The sequence below is a fragment of the Ranitomeya variabilis genome, chromosome 2 (genome assembly GCF_051348905.1).
Source record: "Ranitomeya variabilis isolate aRanVar5 chromosome 2, aRanVar5.hap1, whole genome shotgun sequence".
NCBI classification, from domain to species: domain Eukaryota; kingdom Metazoa; phylum Chordata; class Amphibia; order Anura; family Dendrobatidae; genus Ranitomeya; species Ranitomeya variabilis.
This window is the reverse complement of record NC_135233.1, coordinates 1071921522-1071938620: the sequence shown is the minus strand read 5'-3', so window position 1 is coordinate 1071938620 and position 17099 is coordinate 1071921522. Positions and strand designations below refer to the sequence as shown.

Sequence of the window (17099 nt, the reverse complement as noted above, 5' to 3'; positions counted from 1 at the left end):
AGGCTGAGGGCACAGGTGGAAGCCCTGAAGGAGGTGGAGGAGCCAGAAGCAGTAGAGGAAGTGTTAGATACAAATGTTTGTCTCGCAAACCTTGTGGGTTCCAAGACATGTAGAGCAGCCACCTGACCTCCTGCCCCCACAGCCATGGGAGTCACCCAGTACCCAGTCAGTTAGATGTAATGCCTCTGCCCATGTTTGCTCGTCCAGGTGTCAGTGGTGAAATGCACCCTGGAAGACATAGATTTTTTCAGGGAATGAGTGACGTTGTCAGTGACATGCTGGTGTAGCGCAGCCACAGCTTTCTTGGAGAAGTAATTGCAACTGGGCAACTGGTACTGGAGGACTGCGATGGCCATCAACTTTCTGAAACTGTCTGTATCCACCAGGCATAAAGGCAGCATTTCTGTGGCCAACAGATTGAAGATTTGGAGTTGGATTTCAAGCTCTTAGCTTTGGCATGTGTAGGAGGAAACATTCTTTTAGGTGACCACAACTACAGGACTGAGGGCTGGCTACTGTGCTGAGAGAGGGAGGAGTAGGGTGGAAGAAGAAGAAGCAGCAGATGTGATTGCCAGTGCTTGGCAAGGCCCAGTAGTCCAAATTTTAGTGCAGTGAGATTCCTAGACTAAGGCATGTTGATCACACGTGACGGTCTATGCATGTAGTTGTCAAATTATTGCAATTTTAGCCTCTACTGGGTTTTTTTTTTGCAAAATTGGAAAATAACATGAGATGGGTCATCTTTTGTGGTCTCAAAAATCCCTTGCCAACCCTGCATACTGCAGACTCACAACCGGTGCTAGCCACAGCCAGACTTGTCGTAACCTCCTCATCTTCCTCCTACACCTCTTCCGCTGAGCTACTCAGCTTTGTACCTCTTGGTTCACACCAAGTGGGATCTACAACCTCATCATCATCATCATCCTCTCTGTTCTCTCACTCTTCACCCTGAGAATCACCCTCCTCCTTTTACTGCCTTGACAGCACAGTATAGTCCGCAAGTGCCTCTGGTATCTGAGTCTCTTTAGAATCACCTCCACCCCGTTGGTTAACATCTGGTGATGAGGGTCTGCATTCTGCTGTGACCCTACTTCTTCCAGCCCAGGATCCAACATGAAAAGATTTGGGGCATTGGTGAATCTTTGGAGCAGACCTCTGATGCCCATGGAATAGAATGTTTGACCAGGTCTGTAGAATGGCCCTTCTGTGGTTCTCTACAGTCAGATGGGTGTTTTGAAATTTGTGATGTGGGAGGAAACAAGGGTGATTGGGGTTCCACCTCTGAGGATTATACTGTGTGGGTGATGTAAAGGTGGAGGAAGAGGAAAAGAGGCCACTTGATGCAGCTCTTGCCATCCACTGGAGCACATGCTCTTACTGGCCCTCATTTACAAGGCGTACCACTGTGCGTCTGCCTAAGAAAGGGAGTGGAGTAGCACATCCAATAACAAATTTTGTCAGTGGTCCTTGGATAGGATGAGACGGTGTTTGCTCGATTGAGCTTTCATTAACATTTACACCTAACCCACATACAACCGAACACTAAGCCTATTTCTACTTCCACCACGACCTTGCTTTTTCCCACTCGTGTTGTATGTACCCTTCTCCTCTTGTAAATTGCTATTTCACATCCTTATGTCCACACCTGTCAGTCACCTGTCCCAAATGATTTGGATTAGCAAATAGGACCTCCTGTCTGAACCCCAAAATTAGACTTAACAATGTTTAAGAAGAAATGTGGCCTCCTGATTCCTCACTGTAACACAGTTTTATCCCAAACAATTTGGACTAGCAAACAGGGCCTCCTGTCTGAACCCCAAAATTAGACCTATCAATTTTTTAGAGGAAATATGGCCTCCTACTTAGAGATGAGCGGATGTGTCTGGAAAACGATCTCTAATCTCAAATTCGGCACGAACGTAGCACATTCAGATTTGAGTTCGTTTCACAAGCATTTTTACTTAAAGTCAAAAAGCAAAAGTTGGTAACAGTTCAGTAAATCATTGTATTTTCACTGATGCTTTTGTTATTAGTTTGGCTATGATAGTAGTGATGTACGATGAGCGGGAAGCCGGGGGGACGAGTTTGAGGAGCACGTGGAGAGGTTACACCACTGGCGTGCACTTTCTTTCCCTTAACTTTATGTGTGTTGATTACAGCAACTAATCAGGGTGCAGAAACTATGCACAAAGTCATGACACAAGGTCTCCTCTGATTGGTTGCAGAAGTTGCATGTTCCTGGCCATATAAAAAGTGGACATCTTGTTTTGCTGGCGCCATTTGCTCAGTGTCATAGTGCAGATTGGTCTCTCCTGCGCTTGTGCTGCTGCTGAAAGTAAATTTGTCTTGTGTGAAATCGATGTTCCAGCATCTAAATAGATTGTGCAAATACTGTGTGGCAGTCTCTGGAAGCTCCATTTGCTACTCCAAATCGTTTGTGCTAAAACTGTGTTTCAGTGGCAAATCAGAAGGCCAGATTTCCACTTAAAAATCGTTAGGCCTAATATAGTGTTGCAGCCACGAAGCCCAATTAACTACTCCAAATCATTTGTGTTAAAACTGTGTTTCAGTGGCAAATCAGAAGGCTATATTTCCACTTACAAATCATTAGACATAAGTGTTGTTCAGGCACGTCTGTCACGTCCCTCGCCGTCAGCTTCCCACACTGACTGTGTCAGTGCCGGCTGTAAAGCACAGCACAGCGGAGACGTCACCGCTGTGCTCTGCTTTTACTTTACGGTCGGCGCTCACAGTCAGTGCGGGAAGCTGACGGCGAGGGACGTGACAGGCACCGGAATGTAAGTATGTACTGTTTTTTTTTTTACATTTACAATGGTAACCAGGGTAAACATCGGGTTACTAAGCGTGGCCCTGCGCTTAGTAACCCGATGTTTACCCTGGTTACAAGCGAACACATCGCTGGATCGGTGTCACACACACCGATCCAGCGATGACAGCGGGTGATCCAGCGACAAAATAAAGTTCTGGACTTCTAGCTCCGACCAGCGATGTCACAGCGGGATCCTGATCGCTGCTGCGTGTCAAACACAACGAGATCGCTATCCAGGACGCTGCAACATCACGGACCACTGTCCTCGTTGGAAAGTTGCTCAGTGTGACGGTACCTTAAGGTTGTGAAACAGCAGGGTACAAGAGGGGAAGGCTTCTTATAATATGAGCGGTAAAAAACAAGGTAGTAGTGTTTCACGTGTATATGGTTTAGGTGTTAATGTGAATGAAAGCTCAATTGATCAAACACTGTCTCGTCCTATCCAATGACCACTGACAACATCTGTTACTGGCCGGCCTACTCGACTCCCTTTCTTTACTAGCCACACAGTGGTACACCTTGTAGATGAGGCTCAGAAAGAGCATGCGCTTGACTGGATGGCAGGTGCCGCATCAAGTGGCCTCTCCTCCTCTTCCTGGACCTTAACATCATGCACAATACAATCCTCAGAGGTGTCAACCCAATCACCCTTGTTTCCCTCTGCAGTAAAAATTTCCAAACAGCCAACTGACTGTGGGGAACCTCAGATGGGCCATTCTAAAGAGCTGTTCACACATTGTATTCCATAGGCATCAGAGGTCTACTCCAAATAATCACAGAATCCAGAGGAGGAAAGCATCTGCACCGAAGCCCAAAATTTTTTCATGTTGGATCCAAGGCCTGACGAAGTAGGGTCTGAGCAGAATCCAAGCCCTCATTACCAGACGTTAACCACCAAGGATGGAGGTGATCTTGATAAGTAGAGCTGAGCGAATTTGATCAGCAAATGTTTGCCAAATATAAATTTGGCACGAATATAGCACATTTAATAATAATAATAATAATAATAATAATAATAATTTTTATCCTTGATAAAATATGGATAAGATATGGATCCTTGATCAGAAACCTGAGCAAAATTGCATAAAATCGGTAAAAATCGGTATCATTCAGTAAAAGTGCGAGAAAATATTTGTGTTGTCACAAAAATATTTCCCACACTTTAGCAACGATAATGGTGGTGTATAATGAGCGTTTGGCACGTGTGTGATGAGGGGAGGGGGGTTGCAGAAGGTGCGGCATTCTTGTTGTAAGCACAGCACAGCAGTCATTTATTTTTTCCCCTAACTTTATGTGTGCACATTGCAGCTAGCCAATCAGGGCGCAGGAATCACCCACAATGTCCTGACACAATGGCTTGTGTCATTGGTTGCTGAAATCACGTCCCTCTGAATATCAATAGCGGACTTGTTGTTTTAGTGCCATTTTGACACTGATACAGCTCAGAGAGGTTGCTCCTGATGCTGCCACTGTTTGCATCCAAATTTCAGCTATTTCGTTAGGCGGTTGTATAGCAGCCAGATAGTGTAGGTAGATAGTGTCCAGTGTGGCTGTAAAATTTACCTTCTGGAATTGGTTTTTTTTTTGAGCATTACTGAGATTGTCAGACAAAGCCGGCAGGCACATGTCCTACAAGTGTGTTGTGCGCTGCTTCTATTGTGTGACGTGCACAAATATAGCATTCTAAATAATATTATTTCAGTAGGTAAATGTGAAAAAGCCTGATGTATCCCACATTTTAGGTAGTTAGATGCGTGGCTGTACATCAGTCAGATTCTGTAGGTAGCTAGTGTCCAGTGTGGCAGTTAAATTTACCTTCCAGCACTTTTTTTTTCCTTTTTTGGTCATACTGAGGTGCACAAACAAATCCAGCAGGGCACGTGTTGTGCATTGCTTCTATTGTGATCCATGCATGAGTATAGAATTCTAATTCACATATAACTAGTGAAAAAAAATTAAACAGCCTGCTGTATCCCATCTTGTAATTTAGTGCTGTGGTGAAGTAAAACTATCTGCAGACCTAAATTATAATTTTACCAGGGGCTAAATGTGAAACAGCCTGCTGTATCCCACATTGTCATTTTGTGGCGGTGAAATGAACCTGTCTGCAGACCTCGTTAAAATAAAATCATAATTTGTCAGTTACAAAAATGTAAACAGAGTTTTTTATTTGGGTTGAAATAAAGCTGTACAGGCCTGATCCAGAGGCCACAGACAAATTAGATCATCTCTCCATTCTTTATTTCAATGTTTTATTCAAATTTGTTTTCCCTTTTACACTCATATTCGTCATATGTTACTAAATGGAAATCAAACATGGGGTCCATGGGTATCCTTAATACCTTAAGTTAATATTGCTGAGGCCAGTGTAATTCCACCTTTTCTTTTGTTTTACTATGTTATTATTATTATTTATTTATATAGCACCATTAATTCCGTGTTGCTGTACATGAGAAAAGGGGTTACGTACAGGGTTATAGATATCGCTTACAGTAAACAAATTTACAATGACAGACTGGTACAGAGGAGAGAGGACCCCTGAAAAAATCCATCTTGTGGTTGTTGTTTAACCTGTATGTGCAGTTTTCAGTTAATGAGCTTCTCATGCACCGGGGTGACCCGTAGGTAGGTGTTTATTTGGTGCTCTGTTCACATATTCATCCTTTTGGCCTTAAATGACAGGTCACTGATCCTTTTAAATACTGTGCTAGTTCATATTGTAGCTTTTTTTTTTTTTTTTTTTAAATTTGCTACAGCAAAATGGTGCCGTGGTGCATGCGCAGTAGCATCTATCGCTTGTCGAAAGATGCTACTGCGCAAGCACCACCGGCAGCACATTTTTGTTTGAGGGGAAAAAATTGACTGCAAAAAATGTCTCTGGAAGAGGCACATGCACAGTAGTATCTCTTGCTTGTTGATAGATGCTACTGCGCAAGCGCTGATGATGCTGATGATGCCTTTAAATTTTTCACTCTTTGCTTCATTGCAGCAATTTGGTAAATTCAAAAAAGTTAATTTTTTTCTCATTAATGTACACTCTGCACCCCATCTTGAGTGAAAGAAACAGAAACGTAGACATTTTTGAATATTTATTAAAAAAGAAAAACTGAAATATCACATGGTCATAAGTATTCAGACCCTTTGCTCAGACACTCATATATAAATCACATGCTGTCTATTTCCTTGTGATCCTCCTTGAGATGGTTCTACACCTTCATTGGAGGCCAGCTGTGTTTAATTAAACTGATAGGACTTGATTTGGAAAGGCGCAGACCTGTCTATATAAGACCTCACAGCTCACAGTGCATGTCAGACCAAATGAGAATCATGAGGTCAAAGGAACTGGCCAAGGAGCTCAGAGACAGAATTGTGGCAAGGCACAGATCTGTCCAAGGTTACAACAAAATTTCTGCAGTACTCAAGGTTCCAAAGAGCACAGTGGCCTCCATAATCCTTTAATGGAAGAAGTTTGGGACCATCAGAAGTTTTCCTAGACCTGGCCATCCAGGCAAACTGAGCAATCGTGGGAAAAGAGCGTTGGTGAGGGAGGTAAAGAAGAACCCCAAGATCACTGTGGCTGAGCTCCAAAGATGCAGTAGAGAGATGGGAGAAAGTTCCACAAAGTCAACTATCACTGCAGCCCTCCACCAGTCAGACCCTTATGGCAGAGTGGCCCGACGGAAGCCTGTCCTCAGTGCAAGACATATGAAAGCCCGCATAGACTTTGCTAAAAAAACACATGAAGGACTCCCAGACTATGAGAAATAAGATTCTCTGGCCTGATGAGATGAATATAGACTTTTTTTGGTGATAATTCTAAGCAATATGTGTAGAGAAAACCAAGCACTGCTCATCACCTGCCCAATACAATCCCAACAGTGAAACATGGTGGTGGCAGCATCATGCTATGGGGGTGTTTTTTCAGCTGCAGGGACAGGATGACTGGTTTCAATTGAAGGAAACATGATTGCAGTGAAGGCCAGCGATATCCTGGATGTAAACATCTTCCAGAGAGCTCTGCACCTCAGACTTGGCCGAAGGTTCACCTTCCAACAAGACAATGACCCTAACCACAGCTAAAATAACAAAGGAGTGGCTTCAGAACAACTCTGTGACCAATCTTGACTGGTACAGCCAGAGCCCTGACCTAAACCCAATTGAGCATCTCTGGAGAGACCTGAAAATGGCTGTCCACCAACGTTCACCATCCAACCTGACGGAACTGCAGATGATCTGCAAGGAAGAATGGCAGAGAATCCCCAAATCCAGGTATGAAAAACTTGTTGCATCATTCCCAAGAAGACTCATACCTGTACCAGCTCAAAAGGTGCTTCTACTCAATACTGAGCAAAGGGGCTGAAGACTTATGACCATGTGATATTTCAGTGTTTCTTTTTAATAAATTTGCAAGGGGTGTTTTTCAAGACATTGAATATTTGGCTGTAAAACTGACCTGACAACATGGTGCTCTTGATCAGTAGGATTATAGGAATTTCTAACTTGTAAAGATTTTTTATTTAACCCCTTCCCGACATTTGACGTACTATCCCGTCGAGGTGGGGTGGGCCCCCATGACCGCCGACGGGATAGTACGTCATACGCGATCGGCCGCACTCACGGGGGGAGCGCGGCCGATCGCGGCCGGGTGTCGGCTGCATATCGCAGCTGACATCCGGCACTATGTGCCAGGAGCGGTCACGGACCGCCCCCGGCACATTAACCCCCGGCACACCGCGATCAAACATGATCGCGGTGTACCGGCGGTACAGGGAAGCATCGCGCAGGGAGGGGGCTCCCTGCGTGCTTCCCTGAGACGATCGGTACAAGGTGATGTACTCACCTCGTACCGAACGTCTTCTCCCTGCAGGCCCCGGATCCAAAATGGCCGAGGGGCTGTATCCGGGTCCTGCAGGGAGCACTTCCGGGTCGGAGCAGGCTGCAGATGAAAGCTGCAGCCTGCTCCGATGAAAGGATGATCGCGGATCTCATAGAGTGCTGTGCACACTATCAGATCTGCGATCTGTGATGTCCCCCCCTGGGACAAAGTAAAAAAGTAAAAAAAAAAATTTCCACATGTGTAAAAAAAAAAAAAAAAATTCCTAAATAAATAATAATAAAAAAAAATATATTATTCCCATAAATACATTTCTTTATCTAAAAAAAACAAACAAAAACAATAAAAGTACACATATTTAGTATCGCCGCGTCCGTAACGACCCAACCTATAAAACTGGCCCACTAGTTAACCCCTTCAGTAAACACCGTAAGAAAAAAAAAAAAAAAAACGAGGCAAAAAACCGCTTTATTACCATACCGCCGAACAAAAAGTGGAATAACACGCGATCAAAAAGACGGATATAAATAACCATGTTACCGCTGAAAACGTCATCTTGTCCCGCAAAAAACGAGCCGCCATACAGCATCATCAGCAAAAAAATAAAAAAGTTATAGTCCTCAGAATAAAGCGATGCCAAAATAATTATTTTTTCTATAAAATAGTTTTTATCGTATAAAAGCGTCAAAACATAAAAAAATGATATAAATGAGATATCGCTGTAATCGTACTGACCCAAAGAATAAAACTGCTTTATCAATTTTACCAAACGCAGAACGGTATAAACGCCTCTCCCAAAAGAAATTCATGAATAGCTGGTTTTTGGTTATTCTGCCTCACAAAAATCGGAATAAAAAGTGATAAAAAATGGTCACGTGTCCGAAAATGTTACCAATAAAAACGTCAACTCGTCCCGCAAAAAACAAGACCTCACATGACTCTGTGGAAAAATTATAGGTCTCAAAATGTGGAGACGCAAAAACGTTTTTGCTATAAAAAGCGTCTTTTAGTCTGGTTTCACACTTGCGTTTTTATCTGCATGCGTTTTTTTAAAAAACCACATGTGTGAAAAAATGCATGTAAACGCGGTAAAACGCATGCGTTTTTATAGAAAAACACAAGAAAACAAGAAAAAAAAAAAAAACCCTAACCCTACCCCTAACCCTACCCCTAACCTGAAATACGTGGCACTGAAATACGTGGCACTGAAATATACGTTTATATACGTATATACGTATATAAGTGCCACGATATTTCAGTGGCCACGTATTTAAGTGCCACGTATTTAAGTGCCACGTATTTAAGTGCCACGTATTTAAGTGCCACGTATTTAAGTGCCACGTATTTAAGTGCCACGTATTTAAGTGCCACATATTTAAGTGCCACGTATTTCAGTGCCACGTATTTCAGTGCCACGTATTTACGTGCCACGTATTTACGTGCCACGTATTTTCAGTGCCTGAAATACGTGGCACTGAAATACGTGGCACTGAAATACGTGGCACTGAAATATCGTGGCACTGAAATATCGTGGCACTGAAGTATTTACGTGCCACGTATTTTTCAGTGCCTGAAATACGTGGCACTGAAATACGTGGCACTGAAATATCGTGGCACTGAAATACGTGGCACTTAAATACGTGGCACTTAAATACGTGGCACTTAAATACGTGGCACTTAAATACGTGGCACGTAAATACGTGGCTCTTAAATACGTGGCACTTATATACGTGGCACTTATATACGTGGCACTTATGACTGTCAGAAAATGTTCAGTAAACGGTTAGGGGTGAGGTTAGGGGTAGGGTTTCAGGTAGAATTGGGGAGTTTCCACTGTCCAGGCACATCAGGGGCTCTCCAAACGCGACATGGCGTCCAATCTCAATTCCAGCCAATTCTGCGTTGAAAAAGTAAAACAGTGCTCCTTCCCTTCCGAGCTCTCCCGTGCGTCCAAAAAGGGGTTTACCCCAACATATGGGGTATCAGCGTACTAGGGACAAATTGAACAACAACTTCTGGGGTCCAAGTTCTCTTGTTATCCTTGGGAAAATAAAAATTTGGGGGGCTAAAAATCATTTTTGTGGGAAAAAAAATATGTTTTATTTTCACGGCTCTGCGTTGTAAACTGTAGTGAAACACTTGGGGGTTCAAAGTTCTCACAACACATCTAGATAAGTTCCTTGGGAGGTCTAGTTTCCAATATGGGGTCACTTGTGGGGGGTTTGTACTATTTGGGTACATCAGGGGCTCTGCAAATGCAACGTGACGCCTGCAGACCAATCCATTTAAGTCTGCATTCCAAATGGCGCTCCTTCCCTTCCGAGCTCTGTCATGCGCCCAAACAGTGGTTCCCCCCCACATAGGGGGTATCAGCGTACTCAGGACAAATTGGACAACAACGTTTAGGGTCCAATTTATCCTGATACCCTTGTGAAAATACAAAACTGGGGGCTAAAAAATCATTTTTGTGAAAAAAAAAAAAATAATTTTTATTTTCACGGCTCTGCGTTATAAACTGTAGTGAAACACTTGGGGGTTCAAAGTTCTCACAACACATCTAGATAAGTTCCTTGGGGGGTCTAGTTTCCAATATGGGGTCACTTGTGGGGGGTTTGTACTGTTTGGGTACATCAGGGGCTCTGCAAATGCAACGTGACGCCTGCAGACCAATCCATTTAAGTCTGCATTCCAAATGGCGCTCCTTCCCTTCCGAGCTCTGTCATGCGCCCAAACAGTGGTTCCCCCCCACATAGGGGGTATCAGCGTACTCAGGACAAATTGGACAACAACTTTTAGGGTCCAATTTATCCTGATACCCTTGTGAAAATACAAAACTGGGGGCTAAATTTCATTTTTGTGAAAAAAAAAAAAAAATTTTTTTCACGGCTCTGCGTTATAAACTGTAGTGAAACACTTGGTGGTTCAAAGTTCTCACAACACATCTAGATAAGTTCCTTGGGGGGTCTAGTTTCCAATATGGGGTCACTTGTGGGGGGTTTGTACTGTTTGGGTACATCAGGGGCTCTGCAAATGCAACGTGACGCCTGCAGACCAATCCATTTAAGTCTGCATTCCAAATGGCGCTCCTTCCCTTCCAAGCTCTGTCATGCGCCCAAACAGTGGTCCCCCCCCACAAATGGGGTATCAGCGTACTCCAGACAAATTGGACAACAACTTTTGAGGTCCAATTTATCCTGATACCCTTGTAAAAATACAAAACTGGGGGCTAAAAAATCATTTTTGTGAAAAAAAAAAAAATTTTTATTTTCACGGCTCTGCGTTATAAACTGTAGTGAAACACTTGGGGGTTCAAAGCTCTCAAAACACATCTAGATAAGTTCCTTAGGGGGTCTACTTTCCAAAATGGTGTCACTTGTGGGGGGGGGTTTAATGTTTAGGCACATCAGGGGCTCTCCAAACGCAACATGGCATCCCATCTTAATTCCAGTCAATTTTGCATTGAAAAGTAAAATAGCGCTTCTTCCCTTCTGAGCTCTGCTATGCGCCCAAACAATGGTTTACACCCACATATGGGGTATCGTCGTACTCAGGACAAATTGCACAACAACTTTTGTGGTCTAATTTCTTCTCTTACCCTTGGGGAAATAAAAAAATGGGGGTTAAAAGATCATTTTTGTGAAAAAATATGATTTTTTATTTTTACGGCTCTGCATTATAAACTTCTGTGAAGCACTTGTTGGGTCAAAGTGCTCAACACACATCTAGATAAGTTCCTTAAGGGGTCTACTTTCCAAAATGGTGTCACTCGTGGGGGGTTTCAATGTTTAGGCACATTAGGGGCTCTCCAAACGCAACATGGCGTCCCATCTCAATTCCAGTCAATTTTGCATTGAAAAGTCAAATGGCGCTCCTTCCCTTCTGAGCTCTGCCCTGCGCCCAAACAATGGTTTACACCCACATATGGGGTATCAGTGTACTCAGGACAAATTGCACAACAATTTTTGGGGTCCAATTTCTTCTCTTACCCTTGGGAAAATAAAAAATTGGGGGTGAAAAGATCATTTTTGTGAAAAAATATGATTTTTTATTTTTACGGCTCTGCATTATAAACTTCTGTGAAGCACTTGGTGGGTCAAAGTGCTCACCACACATCTAGATAAGTTCCTTAGGGGGTCTACTTTCCAAAATGGTGTCACTTGTTAGGGGTTTCAATGTTTAGGCACATCAAGGGCTCTCTAAATGCAACATGGCGTCCCATCTCAATTCCAGTCAATTTTGCATTGAAAAGTCAAATGGCGCTCCTTCCCTTCCGAGCTCTGCCCTGCGCCCAAACAATGGTTTACACCCACATATGGGGTATCAGCGTACTCAGGACAAATTGCACAACAATTTTTGGGGTCCAATTTCTTCTCTCACCCTTGGGAAAATTAAAAAATTGGGGGTGAAAAGATCATTTTTGTGAAAAAATATGATTTTTTATTTTTACGGCTCTGCATTATAAACTTCTGTAAAGCACTTGTTGGGTCAAAGTGCTCACCACACATCTAGATAAGTTCCTTAGGGGGTCTACTTTCCAAAATGGTGTCACTTGTTAGGGGTTTCAATGTTTAGGCACATCAGGGGCTCTCCAAATGCAACATGGCGTCCCATCTCAATTCCAGTCAATTTTGCATTGAAAAGTCAAATGGCGCTCCTTTGCTTCCAAGCTCTGCCATGCGCCCAAACTGTGGTTTACCCCCACATATGGGGTATCAGCGTACTCAGGACAAATTGTACAACAACTTTTGGGGTCTATTTTCTCCTGTTACCCTTGGTAAAATAAAACAAATTGGAGCTGAAATAAATTTTGTGTGAAAAAAAGTTAAATGTTCATTTTTATTTAAACATTCCAAAAATTCCTGTGAAACACCTGAAGGGTTAATAAACTTCTTGAAAGTGGTTTTGAGTACCTTGAGGGGTGCAGTTTTTAGAATGGTGTCACACTTGGGTATTTTCTATCATATAGACCCGTCAAAATGACTTCAAATGAGATGTGGTCCCTAAAAAAAAATGGTGTTGTAAAAATGAGAAATTGCTGGTCAACTTTTAACCCTTATAACTCCGTCACAAAAAAAAATTTTGGTTCCAAAATTGTGCTGATGTAAAGTAGACATGTGGGAAATGTTATTTATTAAGTATTTTGCGTGACATATGTCTGTGATTTAAGGGCATAAAAATTCAAAGTTGGAAAATTGCGAAATTTTCAAAATTTTCGCCAAATATTCGTTTTTTTCACAAATAAACGCAAGTTATATCGAAGAAATTTTACCACTAACATGAAGTACAATATGTCACGAGAAAACAATGTCAGAATCGCCAAGATCCGTTGAAGCGTTCCAGAGTTATAACCTCATAAAGGGACAGTGGTCAGAATTGTAAAAATTGGCCCGGTCATTAACGTGCAAACCACCCTTGGGGGTGAAGGGGTTAAGCAGTGAGAAAATTCTGAAATGTGTAAAAAATAAAATAAAATGTAGTTTGTATGTATTTTTTATTTTGTGGAGCTATTAAGAATGAGTTGTCCAGTAAAATCACACAAAATCCAAAACTAATGAACTTTAACCTATTAATAACATACTAAAATTAACATATTATTCAGTATAATCTCTCCTTAAAAGTCCACACTATTAAAATATACTAAGATAAGAAAATCGAAACTCCAAGACTTATATTTTGTTCAGTCATTGGCCCTTCCTCTCAAAAATGTAATGAAGAGCGTTTACCTAAAAATTGTATCAATCAAAACTATAGCTTGCCTTGAAAAACATAAGCTGGCCTAGCCACATGGTATGGAGACTGCTTTAAATTACAAATATCTGATTCCTGACTGAAAATAAGCAAAATAAGAATCCCGTCCCTACTTATTATTTATCTGTGTAACTGTAAATATAAAATGTTCCATCCAATATATACAGTACCGTATCCTTTTGAATAATCAGTGAAAGCCGGCACATTAGGTCTGTCAGAGAAATACTCTGCGTGGTTGACAAGAGCTTCTTTCACTACATCATATCCGCAAAGCACAACCATCTTCTGGACTCCTATCGTTATACTGAACACTGGGCCATACGTCTTAGCGAGCTGAAAAAGTAATAGCAAAATTAGAAATGAGCGGATCTTTTGAAATTCGAATTTGCCACCATCAACTAATTTTCCTCAAAAAATTGATTATTAATGTTGCAAAACCTCTGCCTAGAAAATATATGTGCAACACTTGGAGGTTTCCTAGGACTGTACTGAAACTCTTGAGCTCTATAATGCAAACACAGACAAATTACTGTTCATTTGACAACTTATTTGATTAATGAAAATTAATGGTAACTGAGGGTAACCAACATCCTATTTAACAGCACACTTCATTATCAAACTTGTAAAGCTACTTAAATTGTAAAATCAGTAAAAAAATTATCCCTTTTTGTGGGGCAGATGAATGTCTCACTGGTGTTTATACACAGGTGGTGCAAACAGAAGGAGCCGTGGCTTTTTCATAAGGGGTGGTTAACATTTTTTCCCTGTCAAGAGTTTTTTCTTCTTCTTGTTTTTTTTCTAAATTTAAAAGCAATAGCTTTTTCATAAGCCGTCCAAAAATTATCCCTTTTGTAAGGATATAAAACAGGTGTGATGCTTTGAAAGTGAAGAAGTAATAGCTTTTTAACCACGAGTCAAAAAAATATCAATTTTTGGCATCTGAAACACTTTTGCTACTAATTACAAAAAAATAAACAATTACAAAGGCTTTCTATGGCCAGACTTTACACTGGGTAAAACTTCTGAAAAGTTATTCTCAGAATTCAAAAGAACCCCTAAGGGTACGTGTCCACGGTCAGGAAACGCTGTGTGTTTGACGCTGTGTGGGGCCGCAGCGTCAAACACGAAGCGTCCAAATGTTCCAGCATAGTGGAGGGGATTTTTTGAAATCCCGTGTCCACTATGCGTGGAAACACGCACGCGGCGGCCCTGCGACTCCGGACATGCTGCGCGTCTTTTTAGATCGCAGCATGTCCATGTTCCTTGCGGCGATGCTGCCACCGCAAGGAATAACACAGGGCCCTATGCGAGGGGTGCGATGATCCCGGATGTGTACAATGAACACATCCGGCATCATCGCATCCCAGAAGGGGGCGGGGCTTAGCGCCGAGCGGCTTCGCCGCTCTGATGATGCCGCCGGCCATCCTGACCGTGGACACATACCCTAATAATCAAGAGAAAGGGAATGTGGAAACATGCAAACTGGGCTCTTCAGAGCCCCATCTTAAGTAGAGTGGAAATACAAATGCTGGACCTCAGCTCCATTCAGAGCTGCACAATGCTTTCACCAGTAGGCTCTCAGGCTGGTGACTTGCACAGGTGGTAAGCACCTCCCTACTCACTGCAGTCGCAGCACTGCTCACCCCAGTCAGAAACTGTCTCTTGTAGCATTTCCAACACTGCTGCATCCTCCTGCTGCTGGTAAGTCTCCACCTGGATATATGGAGGCATGGCCACTTTCTGAAGGAATTTAGCCCAAAGGGGTCTTGTAGAGGTGAGATCCTCTGGCCAATCCCCAAGCAGCAGGGTGTTTATTAGGCAAATCATCCCTCCACTCGTTGCCTCATCTAAGGTTCTAGTTCAGTTTTTGTCTACATTCCTTTAAGGTGCTTTTCTTGTACTGTCTCTCCAGTTTTCTGACAAGGCTTGCCTTCCCGTTTATCCTGACCTCTCCACTCCCGACCTCGGCTACATATATTAACCCCTTCATGACCTTGGGATTTTCCATTTTTCCGTGTTCGTTTTTCCCTCTTCTCCTTCCCAGAGCCATAACTTTTTTACTTTTCCGTCAATTTGGCCATGTGAGGGCTTATTTTTTGCGGGACGAGTTGTACTTTTGAACGATATCATTGGTTTTAGCATGTCGTGTACTAGAAAACGGGAAAAAAATCCCAAGTGCGGTGAAATTGCAAAAAAAGTGCAATCCCACACTTGTCTTTTTGTTTGGCTTTTTTGCTAGGTTCACTAAATGCTAAAACTGAGCTGCCATTATGATTTTCCAGGTCATTACAAGTTAATAGACACCTAACATGACTAGGTTCTTTTTTATCTAAGTGGTGAAAAAAAATTCCAAACTTTGCTAAAAAAAAAAAAAATTGTGCCATTTTCGGATATCTGTAGCGTTTCCATTTTTCATGATCTGGGGTCGGTTGAGGGCTTATTTTTTGCATGCCCAGCTGGCGTTTTTAATATTACCATTTCGGTGCAGATACGTTCTTTTGATCGCCCGTTATTGCGTTTTAATGCAATGTAGCGGCGACCAGAAAAACGTTTTGATTTTTTTTTTCGCTACGCTGTTTAGCGATCAGGTTAATGCTTTTTTTTAATTGATAGATCGGACGATTCTGAACGCGGCGATACCAAATATGTGTAGATTTGAATTTTTGTTTTTATTGATTTATTTTGAATGGGGCGAAAATATTTTTTTATCTTTTTCACATTTTTTTTACTTTTTTTAACTTTTGCCATGCTTCAATAGCCTCATAGGAGGCTAGAAGCTGGCACAACGCGATCGGCTCTGCTACATAGCAGCGATCTTATGTTCGCTGCTATGTAGCAGAAAATCAGGTGTTTATGAGCGCCGACCACAGGGTGGCGCTCACAGCTACCGTGCATCAGTAACCATAGAGGTCTCAAGGACCTCTATGGCTACAATGGAGAAGCATCGCTCATTGTATCATCGATACATGTGACGGGGGTCGGCGATGCGCTTATTTCCGGCCGCCCGGCCGGAAGCGGTAGTTAAATGCCGCTGTCTGCGTTTGACAGCGGCATTTAACTAGTTAATAGGCGTGGGCAGATCGCGATTCTGCCCGCGCCTATTACGGGCACATGTCAGCTGTTCAAAACAGCTGACATGTCCCGGCTTTGATGCGGGCTCACTGCAGGAGCCCGCATCAAAGCGAGGCTTCTGACCTCGGACGGTATAGTACGTCCGAGGTCAGAAAGGGGTTAAACCCATGCTGCCTGTTATGACTTCAGATTGTTTGACCACGTCTTGGCCTCGATCCATCTGTACCTTTTACCCTCGTGTCAGCTACTGCAGATTTAGGGACTGTCCTGCCGTGGTACCTGGTGACTACTGGCTGCTAAGCCTATCCTCACTATCAGTGGATCTAGTGAATACTCACTAGTCACTTAGTTACGCCCCTCCAGGGCAAGCCCAGCCTGTGGACCCACCATCGTTACGCGGGATAATGAATGGACCAGAGGTCAAGCATATTCACCTCTACTTCATTCAAGATGGAGAACTTATGTTTTTGAAGCCTAATTATCAGAATCATTGTGGGTCCTTGCAGTTGGATACCCAATAATCAGTAGCTTATCCATTATGCTATGGATAGGGGATAGCTTAAAATCCTGGGACCCTTTAAAGGGGTTGTCTACTATTAGGATAGCCCCTTCTCA

At 42.7% G+C, this 17099-nt stretch overlaps 1 protein-coding gene across 1 annotated transcript in view; it reads right to left on the bottom strand.

Annotated features, from left to right (window-relative positions):
- Window positions 1-17099, bottom strand: part of LOC143808676 (cytochrome P450 2C5-like) — a 230925-nt gene that overhangs the window by 165512 nt on the left and 48314 nt on the right. Inside the window, exon 3 of the mRNA XM_077291580.1 lies at window positions 13583-13745. Within this exon, the coding sequence (XP_077147695.1) occupies window positions 13583-13745 (163 nt within the window). The remainder of the gene's footprint in view (window positions 1-13582; window positions 13746-17099) is intronic.